The 15264-nt window shown below is 36.1% G+C and overlaps 1 protein-coding gene across 2 annotated transcripts in view; it reads right to left on the bottom strand.

Annotated features, from left to right (window-relative positions):
* MCPH1 (microcephalin 1) overlaps nucleotides 1-15264 on the bottom strand; it is a 135482-nt gene that overhangs the window by 88745 nt on the left and 31473 nt on the right. For both annotated transcript variants that reach the window (XM_055810353.1, XM_055810354.1), the window contains 2 exons: nucleotides 7027-7064; nucleotides 3444-3606 (listed from right to left, as the gene is read on the bottom strand). In XM_055810353.1, the coding sequence (XP_055666328.1) occupies nucleotides 3444-3606; nucleotides 7027-7064 (201 nt within the window). The remainder of the gene's footprint in view (nucleotides 1-3443; nucleotides 3607-7026; nucleotides 7065-15264) is intronic.

The raw sequence follows: 15264 nt of genomic DNA, 5'->3' as shown, positions 1-15264 counted from the left end.
CTCAAGATTCAAGTCGATCGATCTTATGTTACTATATAATAGTTCCAAAGTATGGACTATTTTATCTAATTCAGCAGCAGGCAACCTGTATGGCATGGAGCTCCAACAAGTGTCCTGCAGATTATACAGCTATATAAGGTTAGCCTGTGTGCAAAGTTTTCCTTTGCATATCCATATTAGTTGTGTTCTTTTATTCACACCATATAGGAAAATTTATGTCACACATCAAGTTCTCAAGGGTCTGAAAACACAGTCCTTGACTAGACATAATTTAAGGCCTCTTACCCATCCAGCTAGCATACTGATCATACGGGATTTATGCTTGACTAACTCATCCTGAAATATATAAACAGAGTGCTATGAAGATTAAACCTTAAACAGTAAGTTTGATATTTCTCCAACATCTATCTTTGTAAGTTTTACCCTTTTGTCAGAAGAAGAAAAAAAACCATTGCAGCCTAAATTATCTCTCCAAGTTACAAGCAAAAAGGTAGAGGTAAGTGATATTTTAGCTTTTTAAAACATTAAGAAATATCTTCCAAAAGACAATTATCACTGCTCAAAATCAATACCATTGGTATTTTACCAATGAAAGTACTATGGCAGGATTGACTACCATATAGAAAGGCATTTAAAAGACTCAGTATTGTAGCATTAATAAAAGGAAAAGATTATTTTGCTTAAATGAAATTCTCCAGACTAATCTTCTATGAAATTCCTCATGATGGTTAAGTAAGGCTTCAGCTTTCTCTTCTCTAGTTAAATTATTCAGTTAAAAAAACTGAGTAAAAAGATGGCAAAATTATGCCAGTGGCACAATTAGAAGTAAGACAATAATGCGCCTATGTGATAAAATACATACATTTAACCAGATCAAGAAATATTTTTGTAAGAAGGTCAAAGCACTATTTTATTTCAGTGCAACAGATTACTTAATTACTTGAGGAATTAGACATTTATGGACAAAGCTATATCCAGCCTCATGAAAGGTTTAGGCACAGTTCTAAAAAAAATTAAAAATAGCAATATTCACAGAGAAACAGATATTATAACACTGAACAAACTTTGATTTGGAGAACTGAATTCTGAAATTTTTCTCTAGTTCCTTCTCATGCAGCTCTCCTAGTAACTTCAGAACTTTGTCTAAGCAGCGGCTCAATAAAATGAGTGAAGACAACTTCAGCATTTGATCCAATAATATTTACAAGAACTAACTAATCCTTGGAACAATTCCATTTAACTTACTGGTATTATAAGAGGGATAGATATGATCCTGTGATAAGTCTAAAAGGTAGACTGTAAGGCAGCAAGAAAATCTGGCATTGCTACTAGTCAGTACTGGTCTATAAAGAGTATGTGTTGATGTTTTCACCATGGATTGGTTCATAAAAGTGCAGCGCGTAACATGGGCAATGAAATTTCAGGACAGCAATTGTCAGAATACTGATTATCCAAATACTGCCTTATGAACAAAGATAGGAAACTATTTTACTGGACTTTTGTACTAGCTGTCTACATCTTTAGCTATTTTAGTAGTTATTTGAAGCTTCTTCTCAAGGAATTATACAGCTTTTGTGTTTACCTACAATATTAGGGGAAAGGAACTTACACCAAATATGTTATTACTTGTTTAAAACTGCATACAAAACTAAGTGTGAGACAGATATTTCCATGTATTTCATTCACAGACACAAAGAATCATGTAATAGTCGAGGCTGGAATAGATCTGTGCAGTTTGTCTTGTCCAAAGCCCCTCCTCAAATATGTTCCTCTTAATGCAGCCAAGGGTGCTATTGTTTTTCGGTTGGTTTTTTTTTTTTGCCACAAAGACACATTACTGGACCGTTAATGTGACTAAAGATGCAAAGCCCTTTATTCCAAGGGAAATTAATCCCCATGAACTTCTGAAACCCCCAAAGTGTACCATAATAGCATCTTCAGATAACAACATGTACATCATGTAGGACAAGCTTCACACTGGTTAAGTGCCAGACAGCTTGAAAACAAACAAGCAAAAAGAGTTTGTTTTCAGCCCAATAACTAAATTCTGAAGTATTTATAAGAAAAAGGAAACCATGAAATTTAAAGTTATTCTACAACCCTTTTCAGTATAAAATGAAGAGCTATTTCCATATAAATTCCAGCTATGTTTTAGAGCTCTGGAAACATGAGGAAAGCTGAAAAACTGTCATTTGCACTGTCAGATCAAGTAGTTAATCTGTATTATCACAGTGAACAACTGAGGTGTTTAATCCTGGGCTGACAGGTAAAATCTTTACCTGGTCACTACTCACTCCCTACCCCAGCAGGATTGGGGAGAGAACTGGATAGGCAAAAGCAAGAACAACTCCCCCCTCCCCCACTCCCCGCCCCACCTTGTGGGTTAAGATAAAGGCCACTAATAAGTGAAGGGGGAAGAAAAAAGTTCTAACACCCCCAAGTAATGTAAAAGTAATCATTCCCACCAGCAGACTAATGCTCAGCCAGTCTACAAGCAATGGCTGCTTTGGAAAAAAACCCTCCCAGTTTTATAGCTGAATGTGATATCATACGGTATGGAAAATCTTGGATCAGTTGGGGTCAACTGTCCCAGCTGAGTCCCCTCCCAACTTCTTGTGCATCCCCAGCCTACTTGCTGCAGGGGGCTGACAAAAAAAGAGAATAACGATACTGTGTAAGCAATGTTGAACAACAGCTAAAACACGAGTGGCTTACCACCACTCTTTTGGTCACCAGTCTAAGCACCATCCAGGCTATGATGAAGAAAATTAACTCCATCCCATCTGGGTTCAGTACAGCAGTTCATGATTATCTTATCTTTATGGTAACAGCCTTTTAACTCTATATGCTAGTCCACAAGAAATTTTGAGGATATACAGTGATTATTTGATTTGGATGTTTGGGAACCATTTCTGTAAATTACAAAGTCTCCAAATGTTACAAATAGCTTTACGTATTTTTTTTTCTATTTTACAGTTTTCGCACTATGTAGCAAAATACGTAACAACTCCCCTTCATTTTTACCAATGCTGAACACAATACATGTTTCAGAACAGAATCATATATTAAAAAATTCAAACCGATTAATGCAGCTTGGCTAACATTGAGCAGAAACGGTTTGTTTAGCTTTCAATCTGTCCAAACCCAATGCATGTGACATGAATTTCTCATCCACGAGATGAGACTTCAGACACTTCTGAAGTACATACGAAGGTAAAATATAGGAATACTTTGGTTAGATTAAATACTAAAAGACAAAGTCATGGTAACAGCTTCACACAGACAAACTTCCTCTAATTGAACTAACTCTAGGTAAGCCTGAATATCTGCACATTGTACAATTGTATATACCATGGACACAGACACGGTTATATGGTTGATATTTCAGCTATACAAAAAAAGTTTAATTTACCGGGTAGTGAAATTAAAAAAATATTTCTTACCCATTCATAAGAAACAATCCAACACCCACAAGCAATTCCCAGCATAACATTCAAGGTACGACGAGGACTCCCTGTAACTACTTGACTTGTTGTTTCACATACGTCATCTGAGAATAAAAAGTTTCCAAGTTTATTCACCACCTGAATTACCGTATTTTGCTCCCTAACAAGAAGAAAAGGAAAAAAAACCCCACCATACAATGTTGAATGACTATGCAGAATTATAAAAGCATATATGCACAACACAAATTCATCTCATTTCTTTCCTCACTATAATTTATCTTTTCCTCACTGAACCTCTACCCACTTGCTAGCGCTAAACTCAGCCTTCCCACAGAGTCCAAACAGCACATGATCATATCTACTTGCGCATCAAACCTCTTTTGTCCCCCAACATCTATGTTATATTTTTAAATAGAAGCTTTGGAGTCAGGAATTATCTATCATACTGTTTGTGTACAATGCCTAGTACAGTAGAGCCTCATTCTTTGTTGTTTTTGTAGTACTATCAAAAAAGTATTACCAGGAAACGTAAACATTTAGACACAACACCCTTAAGAGGTTTTCACTAGGAAGAACCATTTTTTTGGCATCTGAATAAAATGCTGTGTCTAAATTTGAGAGAAGTCCTAAAGTTGTGGCTTGCTACCTATATATCTGAGCCAATGTTTCAATTAAAAATTCACTTACCCTTAAATATAATTATAGTTGAATATATGAAATTAAATATAAAATCCAGAATGGCCACCTATAACTGGAATTCTAACTTGAGTTCTCAACATGGCTACGCTGAAGTACATAAATACATCATTGTGAAAACAGTGAGATCTTGGTATCTCTAGAGAAAAGCTATTGCATGAGAACAATTTACTGTTCTTATTAATGATTATTTTTATATATCATTATTATAAATGATCATTAAAGATCTGTAAATGAAAGCTCAGTTCCAGTGCCTTCTCTGCTCCCCTGGCTGACTTGGAAATGTCCATGACATGCTACACAAGATAAAAGAAGCAGAATGTTGAACACAGTCACATAGAATATCGTAAAATGGTTTGGGTTGGAAGGGACCTTCAAAGATCATCTAGTTCCAACCCCCCTGCCATGGGCAGGGACACCTTCCACTAGACCAGTTGCTCAAAGCCCCATCCAGCCTGGCCTTGAACACTCCCAGGGATGGGGCATCTACAGCTTCTCTGGGCAACCTGTTCCAGTGTCTTACCACCCTCATAGTAAAGAATTTCTTCCTAATATCTAATCTCATTCTACCCTCTTTCAGTTTAAAGCCATTGCCCCTTGTTTTATCACTCCATGCCCTTGTAGAAAGTCCCTCTTTAGCTTTCCTGTAGGCCCTCTTTAGGTACTGGAAGGCTGCTATAAGGTCTCCCTGGATTCTCTTGGGTAAAACATTTAAGTTAATCACTGACATAATGTGAGCACACTCAAAGCATCCTCAGAAGTCTCTGGGGCTACTTCGTTCTCAGTATCTTTCACTCCGCAGAAAGTAACTGAATTAAAACTCCCAAAATATCCCATCTAAAACAAATACTAGTCACAGGAACTCTAACAAAATTGCAAAAAATTCTTCACAGAGAATGCAGCAATCTATTTTTAATAATTTTCTAACAAATAAATGAATAATAAAAACAGATCATTATGCATATATAACAAGTTATATATATATATATTTTATATATATATATAAAACAAGTATATATAGCAAGTTAACTTCACACTTAACTCAAAAGGTGATATTGTGTGTGGAGACACTTAAAAAACCCCAAACCACTGACCCTCACTTCAGTATGAATCATGGCCTTGGCTATATGGCTTTGAATGTTACTAGAATATTTAGTATTCCCTTTGTATTTTATAAGCTTTATATATAGCCTACAAGTGAATGTTTTTGTAACATTGCAACCCATATGGGCTGGCCCTGCCTAGACTGCATGCTCAGGGGATGCATTTCCATGCTCTACCTGAACCTTTTCTTAGTTCTTTCTTGTGTCTACACAAAATTCCGTCCAAAAAAAAAAGTCCTGTTGTACAAGAAAAAACTGATTCTAAGATATATTATAAATTGCAGTGAAAACTCGCTAATTTATACTCCAGTCAGCTGTAAAAAGTGACAAATGCAAATTTACAGCAAAATTTCACTGAATTTGTGATTCAGAAAAAAAGGTAGTTGCTGGCTGTGAATCTGTGAGCAGCATTTAATACAATCTCAAATCCCGATGCCATAAACCCACTGAAATCATATATCTTAAAATTTAAATTCTAATGAACCACTTTTTGAGGCTGTAGCTACTGGGTAGTAGAATTGGCTTTTTGGCCATTGGGTTGTATTTAGGAGGACTGTTTTCAGTGCTTTGGTTCTTTCAGAAGCAGTCCCTTTCCCTTCATCCTTTTACAATTGTAGAGAGACAAAAGCACAATCTTGATGAAGTTCTGATGAAAAGCAATTGTTGTCACAATATATTGTTTATCTAACGAATTAGTAATTGGCTAGTCGGAAAAAATCAACATACAAGCAACATAAAAGAAATAATATATGAATTACCTCTTTCAGTAAAATAACTTATTCCCCAGCTCTGCCAGGATTTGTTCTCTTTTAGGCAGATCACAGCCTCTGTTTTCTGCTACTGCTATCTACACTTTAGCTATTATCTTTACCTCCCCCACAGTGATCCTGTATTATATGATTTGCGAAGTACATTTTGTAGTCTTGGTGTTACTAGCATCCAGTCATATTAAATACAAGAAAAGTATTAATTCTATTTTATGTCTCTGACATGTATTAGCATACTTAATAGCTATTGACAACCATTTACAAAGAACTTCTAAAGGGATAGCCACTAAGTGCTGTTTCTGACTACTTTTATCTATGTAACTGTCAAGATTTAATTCCTTTAAACCTGAAACAGATTTGTAGGTAGTAAAAATATCTTGAGTTTTGCAAAAGAATTAAAAAACTGTAAGCGAGTGTAGCATAAAATATGGAATTGTGTTTTTGTTGGATGTTCTTTATGCTGTAAGACTTTAAAGAGAATGATAAAAGCATGCCAAAAATTTATAAACTCTCTCCCAAAATATGCAGTGGCAGCTGCTTCTAATGCTTTGAAACTAAGTGGCTAAAAAGACCTACAACTGATATTTATTCAGCAACTATTTGTATGAAAGAAAACATTTTAAACTGATGTTTCAGATTATGACTTTTTAAACCGAAATTATTAAAGTGTATGGGGAAAAAAAGCTGTCTTGTGCTGAAAGTCTGAACAATTCACTAAATAAAACTACTTTTTACGCTTCTTTCAAAAAAATTCAAAACTTGCTTAAGATTTTAGTTTTATTGCTCTGAATCCAGGTTAAGCTCACCTATGGAACAACACAAATATACACATACAGTGTAAATAGCCATGACATACATATGTATGCGTGTGTTCCTACCTAGGATACAGAATGTAATAAAATATTTTAACACATGACCCCAAGATAAATTTCATTTTGTATAGGCATAAAATGATTATTAACATTCAGGTTTCAATGGTGTGCTGACTACAGAATCAAAATATTTAATACTTACCCAGAAGACATGCTCGTCATAACTAGTGTCCTTGTGGGCTAGAAATGTGGAAGAGAGAAGAAAACATCAAAGATTAGAAAAGTTTTTTCCCTTTGAAAATACCCTTAAATTAGAAACTGTTCCATTAAAAGGACTAAACAACTTCATAATTACAGTATCACCAGGGAAAAGGCTGTACTAATTAACACATATACTAGAAATATTAAACTTTGAGGACAAGGAAGCAAGGAAATGCCTTCATCATGTCTGATATCAAAGCATCCAATATAACAGAAGACAGGAATGTAAGTTTTCATTTTAAAAATGAAAAGGAAAGGATTTGCAATCGAGGACGCCACAGAAAAAAGGATAGTACTTGTCTTTTGCCTTTTCCTTCTGATCAGGTAGAAAGGAAATTGCAGCTTACCTGCAGCAAAGAAAAACTGTAATTTAAAATTATTCCAGTTTCTTCCAAACGAAAGGCAGAAACTAGCTGAAATGCTGACAAAATAAGGGTATATTTATTGTAAAGTATAACTTTAATAATTTTATTTTGATAGTGTAGCTTTTTTTTTGGGAACAATTTCAGTATTTTAAGTCCAGGTTTTTAATTAAACATTCTTTTACTCTTAAATCTTGTCTAGTGAAAAGAAGTTGTCCGAGTAACGTAACACACAAGGTATACTCAAAAAGTACAGCAGTCCTCAAACCAGCAATTTTGAGATACCTTAAAAAAGCACCCCTCCATTCCCCTGCAATACCCTCCACAGCTTATGTGCAAAGTATGAGTGTCTGCCCCATACAGAATTTAAACAAGCTTTTTGAGAATTAGTATGACAGAAGTTAGAAGAGGAAGAAGTATCCTTTGCTTATCAGCAATGACTGTGAAAGCCTCCAGCATGCACAAAGGTAGGACTGAACATGAATTTTAGCAATATCAGACAAATACGTAACATAACATGGTCATAAAAAAATACATGTAAAAAGAGGGTTGGAAAAATCTTAGCTGAGAATTACCTGTAGCTACACAAACATGGACAAGTATGTATACATAAGGAATTCAATTTTGTAGAAAAAGTAGACTGAATGACTTTTATACATTATTTTTAACTCCTCCTGATTTTCAAAATCAGCATATGAATTTCTAATTATTTCTCTAGACACCTACAGCTCCTAAGAAATAATCATTCCCATTTCTGCCCCTCCAATATATTACCATAACCACAAGTGGTAAGCTCACAAAGTCTGCTAAAATTCAGTTTCCTTTGAGTAATGTGCTGAGCTAAGGCCACAAAAACATTTTGAATTGGATTACAGCTGGTAGCACTGGCCAAAGAAGACCCAAGAGTAACTCATTCAGTAATGATTCAGTAATGAATCATAGAACAGAAGAGAGAACATACTCTGATGCAACTCCATCTGTCCTCTCTTATCAGTACAGAACTGTTCTCCATTAAGTGTTCAAGCAATTAATCACATTTAAGAATGGAGTTCCTTGGAATTGTCTCTGTAGAGTGTAGACTATTAGACTAAAAGACCCATGACTGTTCATTATATGAACAATCTTTGTATAAATAAAACACAATTTAGATACCATTGACAAGCTAGATATCAAAGATAACAAGAAGCAGTCTGTATCTGGGTAAATTTGAAAAACTTAAAACCCAGCTACTATTTTAGTCTTCAGAAGCAACGTAATGTAGCATATTCAATAATTTTTAAAATTCATGATGAAGATACACTCAGACAACATTATATAAGCTATGTAATACTTTGGAATAGAAGATATACACAATGTGAATACATAACCAATCAATAATAGAATTGCATTACTTCAAATGAGGAAAGGATGAAATTTTTATATTGAAACATTTATCCGAGAGAAATTCTATGCCTAAGCCTACTGCTAGCCTTACAGTTGAAAAGAAGATAACATGCCCTTATCTGTAATCAAAATTTGTTGTATTCTTAGCCAAAAGACTTTCTACTGCATTATTTTCAACTCCAAATAAGCAGTCACACTTAATTGCTCTTGGAAGTTCCAAGAACTTCACAGCTTCAATTCTACATTTGAGTTTTATACACAGAGTTTGAGCAAAAATAGTAACAACACAAGATTTATTAAATATAACTACCATAACATGAATAGATTTATTATTAAAGTAATATAAACTCAAAAGTTGAGTACATTGACTCAAAAAAACATTTAGTAAGACATTCAGTAAGGGTTCTCATGGTGGAAGGACACCACTATTAGGCACTCTACTGTGCAGGTTATGTTGGATGATTGAAATCAGACATGGGCCCACATTGTATGTGGCCTCACAACAGTGAGGACATACCTCGTACTGTTTTGATACAGTTTGCTGGATTTGCATAAATTTCTGAACATTAAAGACCCTGGGATGTGACACCCTGGGAAGGCACAAAACATCCTTTAAAAGCAAGGTTGTACTCTTTTCAGTCCAAACTCCCTGGGCAGAAAACCTCATCTATGTCAAATATGTATGCTTCAGCATGGTCATGATGTTCTCCAGTATCTGAAGCCAAGCCTCACTGCCATCAGAATTAAGCTCTTTGGCTAAAAGTCTGGAGTCAAATCCACACAAAAGAATTGCACTATATTTTTTGGGTCCTTGTATCGTACTAGATCCAAAGCCAGATCCTGATTTTCCTGTTCAGAATGTGCAGAAAATTACCCTTCCTCACGATTTTTTATTAAAAAAATTATAATTTTTAATACAAAAACTAATCAGACCACTACTTTTGCCAAAGTTGGGTTAAGAAAAAAAACTTACTGTAAACCAAGGCCAAAGAAACCTAAGATCCTACTGCTTCTTCAGCTTCAGATCAGAAATGTTGTTAACAGTTCCTTAATACCTTATCTATAAAGAAGTGAAAATACTGGATCCACACAAACTGGGAAACCTGCAGCTTGTCCTGATATTACCCTGCAAAGCCAGCTTTTGAATTGTAGCTTTTATGGTGCAACACATAGCATACAAGATGGTCCAGTGAGTATTCTGGGCAAATGTTCTGTCCATGCACTTCAAAGAGATTCAAAGACTCAAGAATGCAGAAGGATGCGTACAAAATGTAGAAACTGAAAAAAATAGTTTGGGAGAAATTAAATGTATTTCATTTGCATTCAGAACTGCATAGTTTTGCAAGTTAGAGATCATTTGCTAAGCAGACAATATTTTGTTTTATTGCTTCAGTAAGACAAGCAGTCCTCTTTAATTACCGTTACCAAGCAGAAAACAGCCAAACTATGTTTTAATTTTCAATTGTACATTTTTCAAGTTAATTGCCTCCCCTCCTTGCTGTGCAATTTTTCTTCTATGCTTTTTGTGCCTGTTTTATTTTACAGGTTGCTTTTATTGCAAAAAATCTTTTTGAGTTAGCGTTTTCTTTTCTGACCAGCAAAAAGACATCTGGTGAGCATCAGTGTGAGTTCTAATACACATTTGCAGCAGCATTATTATTAATAAAACACTGGGAAAGGTGGTATTAAGTTAACTGGTCCTTTTATTTATCATTAATCTCTGAATCCTGAAGAGTTGCATAGCTGTGCTCTAAAATAGAACACACTTTCTGAACTTTTTTTAGGTCTGGAATACAGGCTGTGTTATAAATGACATGCTTCAGTGTTCCTATACATATATTTTTAGGAGCCCAGTTGCATTAAGTATTTCTTTATAGTCTGCCAATAAGATTTTTCTAAGTAATCTGAAATATAAAACATGTATTTCGGTAACTCAAAGGAAATAGTATTTGTAAATATTCCCGGTACTTTAAAGACATGATACTTCCTGTACATTAACTGAACTACACCGTAAAAGAGGCATCCAACCTCAAAACATATTCTTTCTTCTAAGTTTGAGCAGGTGCTTCTTGGAGCTGAAGGACAGTAAGAGCAAAGTCCTGTTTTGTATGAGCTGCTTTTCAAGTAAGTGAACTCAGACTTTGTTTTCCTAAGAATGTTGTGACACATTATTTAAAATGTGACGATAAAATATGTTTTTCCAGGCTAGTTTTCAAGAATAAAGTGCATTCATGCTAAGAATTGACTCGATAGGAACAGTTTTACATTTGCAACTGGTTAAATTCCAGCCTAAGTATATTAGCTCTCATTTTGTCTTTGGGTCTAGAATCCAGGCCTTAGATACTTTTCAAGAAAGGATTTCAACCAATAAATACCGCTTTTGAGTTGTATGTTACTTAGTCCGAATGCTCCTATGCCTTAAGAGTTGACAGAAGTTCTGAAAGGAATAAGCTTCAGTGTACTTTCAAACCTGTATGTATGCTGTGATAGAGTAAAAAAAGACCTTCACTTAGGACTCAACAAGATACTTACCCTTTGTGGCCTGGCCAATATAGAAGGGATATAGGATGTTTTTTGGGGGGTGGGAGGGAGGCAGGGGAAAGCAGTGCATGCATGTGCAAATGAAGTGTAAGGGAGAGTACAATATTATTATGCTATCTGTTTTGTACTATTCCGGTCCCTTTTTTCTCAGGCTATTGTAGGGCCATCAGATGGTTCTGAAGTTGCTTCCAACTCATAGACTCACTTTTGATCTTTACAGCTGTATTTCACAAGTAACAATCTTCAGTCCTACTAGTACACGAGCCAAAAACCAGAGCCTTATATAGCATGGGAACATTCAAGAATCAGGTTAATTTCTCTGCTTTTATCTAGGAAGGTTGTAATGAGGATCCAAAACTTCAAGGCTGTTTTTAGAAACAATCTATATATTGTGCTACATTAATTTATTCTATTCAAGTAATTGTAGCTTATAGCTGAAAATAATTGGTAATTGTAATGAATGATTACTATTCAGTAGTTTTAAACAGCAATTATTTAAAACTATAATTTACATTCTGGCTGGCCTTTCTCCTCTTATCAGTCCTTTGATACTGATATTTTTCCAGTTTCCTCTGGCTGCAAACTCAATTTTGACTGTGATTTCCTGCCCAAATTAGTACCTCTGCTTTGGTCCTAGAAAGATGTAAAAAGTGCACCCATCCTAACTAAATCAATACAACCATGGGGAAAGGTGAAAAAACAAAGTAGGCTATAAGACAGAAAAATAAGATGACATGACAGGTGCCTGGACATCAGCTTTCCTTTACCGCCAAAGATGAGAAAAAATGAGAAATCCTGTAATTACAGACATAGGAACCCCTAGAACTTGTTGGCAAGGTTAAGAATGATGAATAGCTTCAGACTTTTCTGACTAGCAGTGTCAGTTTAAAATTTTCAGTTTTCCACATGCAACCATTATAGACCATTATAGCTAACAACTATATTAAAGTAATAATATCAACCATGAGGGATACAGAACTCTATAGCAAGGGACAGCTTTCATGGCATTCTGCAACTTTAAAAGACAGGCTTATCTACCTGTGACTATTACCAAAACTAGAGACAGACTTTTTCTGATAGGACAAAGATTAAGGGGAGAGCAGATGCTCCTTCCCACGCCTTTGAATACAACCAGAAATTTCCAAGTCAATCAACATAATGTGAAAAAAACAGCCAAGAAGCAAGATTATCATTTCTGCAAGCACAGGCAGCAGCAATTCCCATTCTGATGGAAAGCTCAAGCCTTTCCAACAGGTACAAATTAGGGGTTGGCTTCCAGGTCAGTATCACTCAGGAAAAGAAGCAACCCAGTTCTCAACTGTCTTTTACTAGGAGAGTTTCACCTCTAGACCCTATGATGTGAAACCCAGGGAGACAGGGAGAGACTGCCAATGTGACAGAAGCAAATCTCAAGAAGTGGGATGCTAAGGGGAGGACAAAGCTTCTTTATAGTTCAGATTCTAACAGAAAATGAAAGCTCAGGTGAAGGAAGGACACTCCCTCACCTCAAAAAAGTCACAAGACAGGAGAAAGAGGAACAAGGACTATTGTGGGGCAACACTACATTACAGAGAAAACTCATACATGCAAGCAGAAAAACTTTAAAGACCACACTAAGGCATCAGTTAATTCTGTCATTAGCACCAAATAATGTATACCAGGGTATACTCACCTTCCCAAATGATCTGTGAGAAAGGCACAGTTAACTTTTCTTCTGCTGAAATTTTAAGTAACATGAACTTCTCCCCCTACCTCCCAGCTTAACCAAGGTTAACAAAAAGTTTGTACTTTCCTGTGAATAATTTAAGCAAAACTTAAGCATGATGTAGAAGTGAATCTGTTTCATCTGTTCAGACATTAAGAACTGTTCATGCTTTCATAATTATCCAATGAAGTGAACAATTTATTTGGACAGCTGACTTATGACCAACTAAAAGCACTTTATAAACCTTCAGCTGAGATATCCTAAGCCAGGGGTCCTCAAACTTTCTAACCAGGGGGCCGGCGCGCGGATGAAGTGGCAGGCAGTCATCTGCGGCTGCTTGGTTTCCCCCCCAGCCCCCGGTGGGGGGTTCTGTAAATACCAGGGGCCACACTAAGGACCCTGGGGGGCCATATCTGGCCTGTGGGCCGTAGTTTGAGGACCCCTGCGCCTAAGCCCTAACTGTAAAATAAAAATCAAGCCACAAAAGTAGTGGGCAACAGTAGAGTAGCTTCAGTGAAATTAATGATTTGATTTTTAAGCCCTCATCAGTCATACATTCAATTTTTGGTAAAGGTGGTTGCTACCCATCATGGAAGGTTCGTTAGAAATAATGTCTCAACTACTTCATTGCAGATGTCAGTGCCTCAGTTAACACTGCTCACAATGGGTCACACATTGGGCAGAAGCAACTGAGGCAGAGACACACTTCCATTGCACAGGCTGTTGGCATGGAACCATATTAAGAGGGAAAGAACCATTTTCCATCACCCCAACTGTTAAATACTGGGTTTGGACAATTATTAGCATCTTGATGTTAATTTTGATAATTGAAATCTTCTGGAGATTGTCAACTATGAAGCAATGGGTGTAATTTCAGGTGAAGATACTCCTGAACATGTCTGCAGTCCAAAAAAGTCAAGCCTAGATTTATGTTAAGTTTGTGTTAAGATGCAAAACTGTAAAATTCAGTAAATGCCCTGCTGACAAGATTGTAACCCATTTGTTGATGACAGTTAACAACCTGAGTTAAAGCTTTACGGCCCTCTAGACAATATGGTAGACAGCCAAACAATACTTATTTCAGGTTTTGAAGTGCAACAGCAATATTATGATGGGTAGAATAATAATAAAAACCCAAATAAACCCAGATTTTTTTTATTTTTAGGATCTTGAAGAATAATGAATTAAACATACATGCACACAAATTTTTCAAAAAAGATTTTCTGTAGTGGTACCTATGATCAACAGCCACTGTTTTCAGCATTTCTGATTCTTTATACTAGTAGGATGTAGTACATCTATTAAGAAGTAATGCAGTGCAAGATTTTTTCCTATTTAACTGATTGTATATTTATATTCCCGTTTCATGCAGACTTGTTTTGAGCTCATAATTCAATTCTACAAAGATCACACCACTAATTTTAAATGAAATTAAAATGCTTAATTTCAGTGTAGAAAAGAACGGTGGGTTTAGTTAAAAAAAAATTGTTAATGAAGACATGTCAAATGCTGATGAAATGGAGTTTAGGCAGTCTAGTTACGATTGAATTTCAACAATTTTCAAGAGCTGTGTGGCTATCATTTAGAAAGCAGTTCCATCAACTAAAGGATTTCTGGCCTGTAGAGTCGTGCCAGATACCAGTAGGTTTACACAGGGCATTCATTTTTCCAAGAGTTAAATTTCCACCCCCAAAAAGGACCTAACCAGGAGCTGCTTTTCCTCTTGGTAGTTTCTGATGCCAAGAGGGAAAATAGTTTCAGTTTTACACCGATTTCTTTGCCAAACCAACTGCAGTCCAGATTGTTTAGTTTTCTAGCATGGCAGTTATGACCTTAGTGTTAAATGTTAACAACAGGAAACACCCTAAGCTTGAGTTGAGAGAAGGCTGTGCCTTTTGACATAGAAAAGTAATGACTTGAAAAGACAACTTTTAAAGTTAAGAAACAGACCACAGAACTTCAGTAGGTAGTCCAGAATAGCGAGCATGAAACCTACCATAAAGAGAGTGATTTCTAGGGCCTGAAGACCATGAATCAGCCCACGAGGTCCACTTAAGAGATTTTACTGGCAGGAACAGCAGCATCCTGAAGCGGTGATAACAAAGCTGCTGCCACTAGGACATGGCCCAAAGCATGCACTGTAAGGCACAGCAGCAAATGCCAAGAACATGGCTTCTGTTCTGGAAGC

Source organism: Falco peregrinus, chromosome 7 (assembly GCF_023634155.1).
Source record: "Falco peregrinus isolate bFalPer1 chromosome 7, bFalPer1.pri, whole genome shotgun sequence".
NCBI classification, from domain to species: domain Eukaryota; kingdom Metazoa; phylum Chordata; class Aves; order Falconiformes; family Falconidae; genus Falco; species Falco peregrinus.
This window is presented reverse-complemented; position numbering and strand designations above follow the sequence as displayed.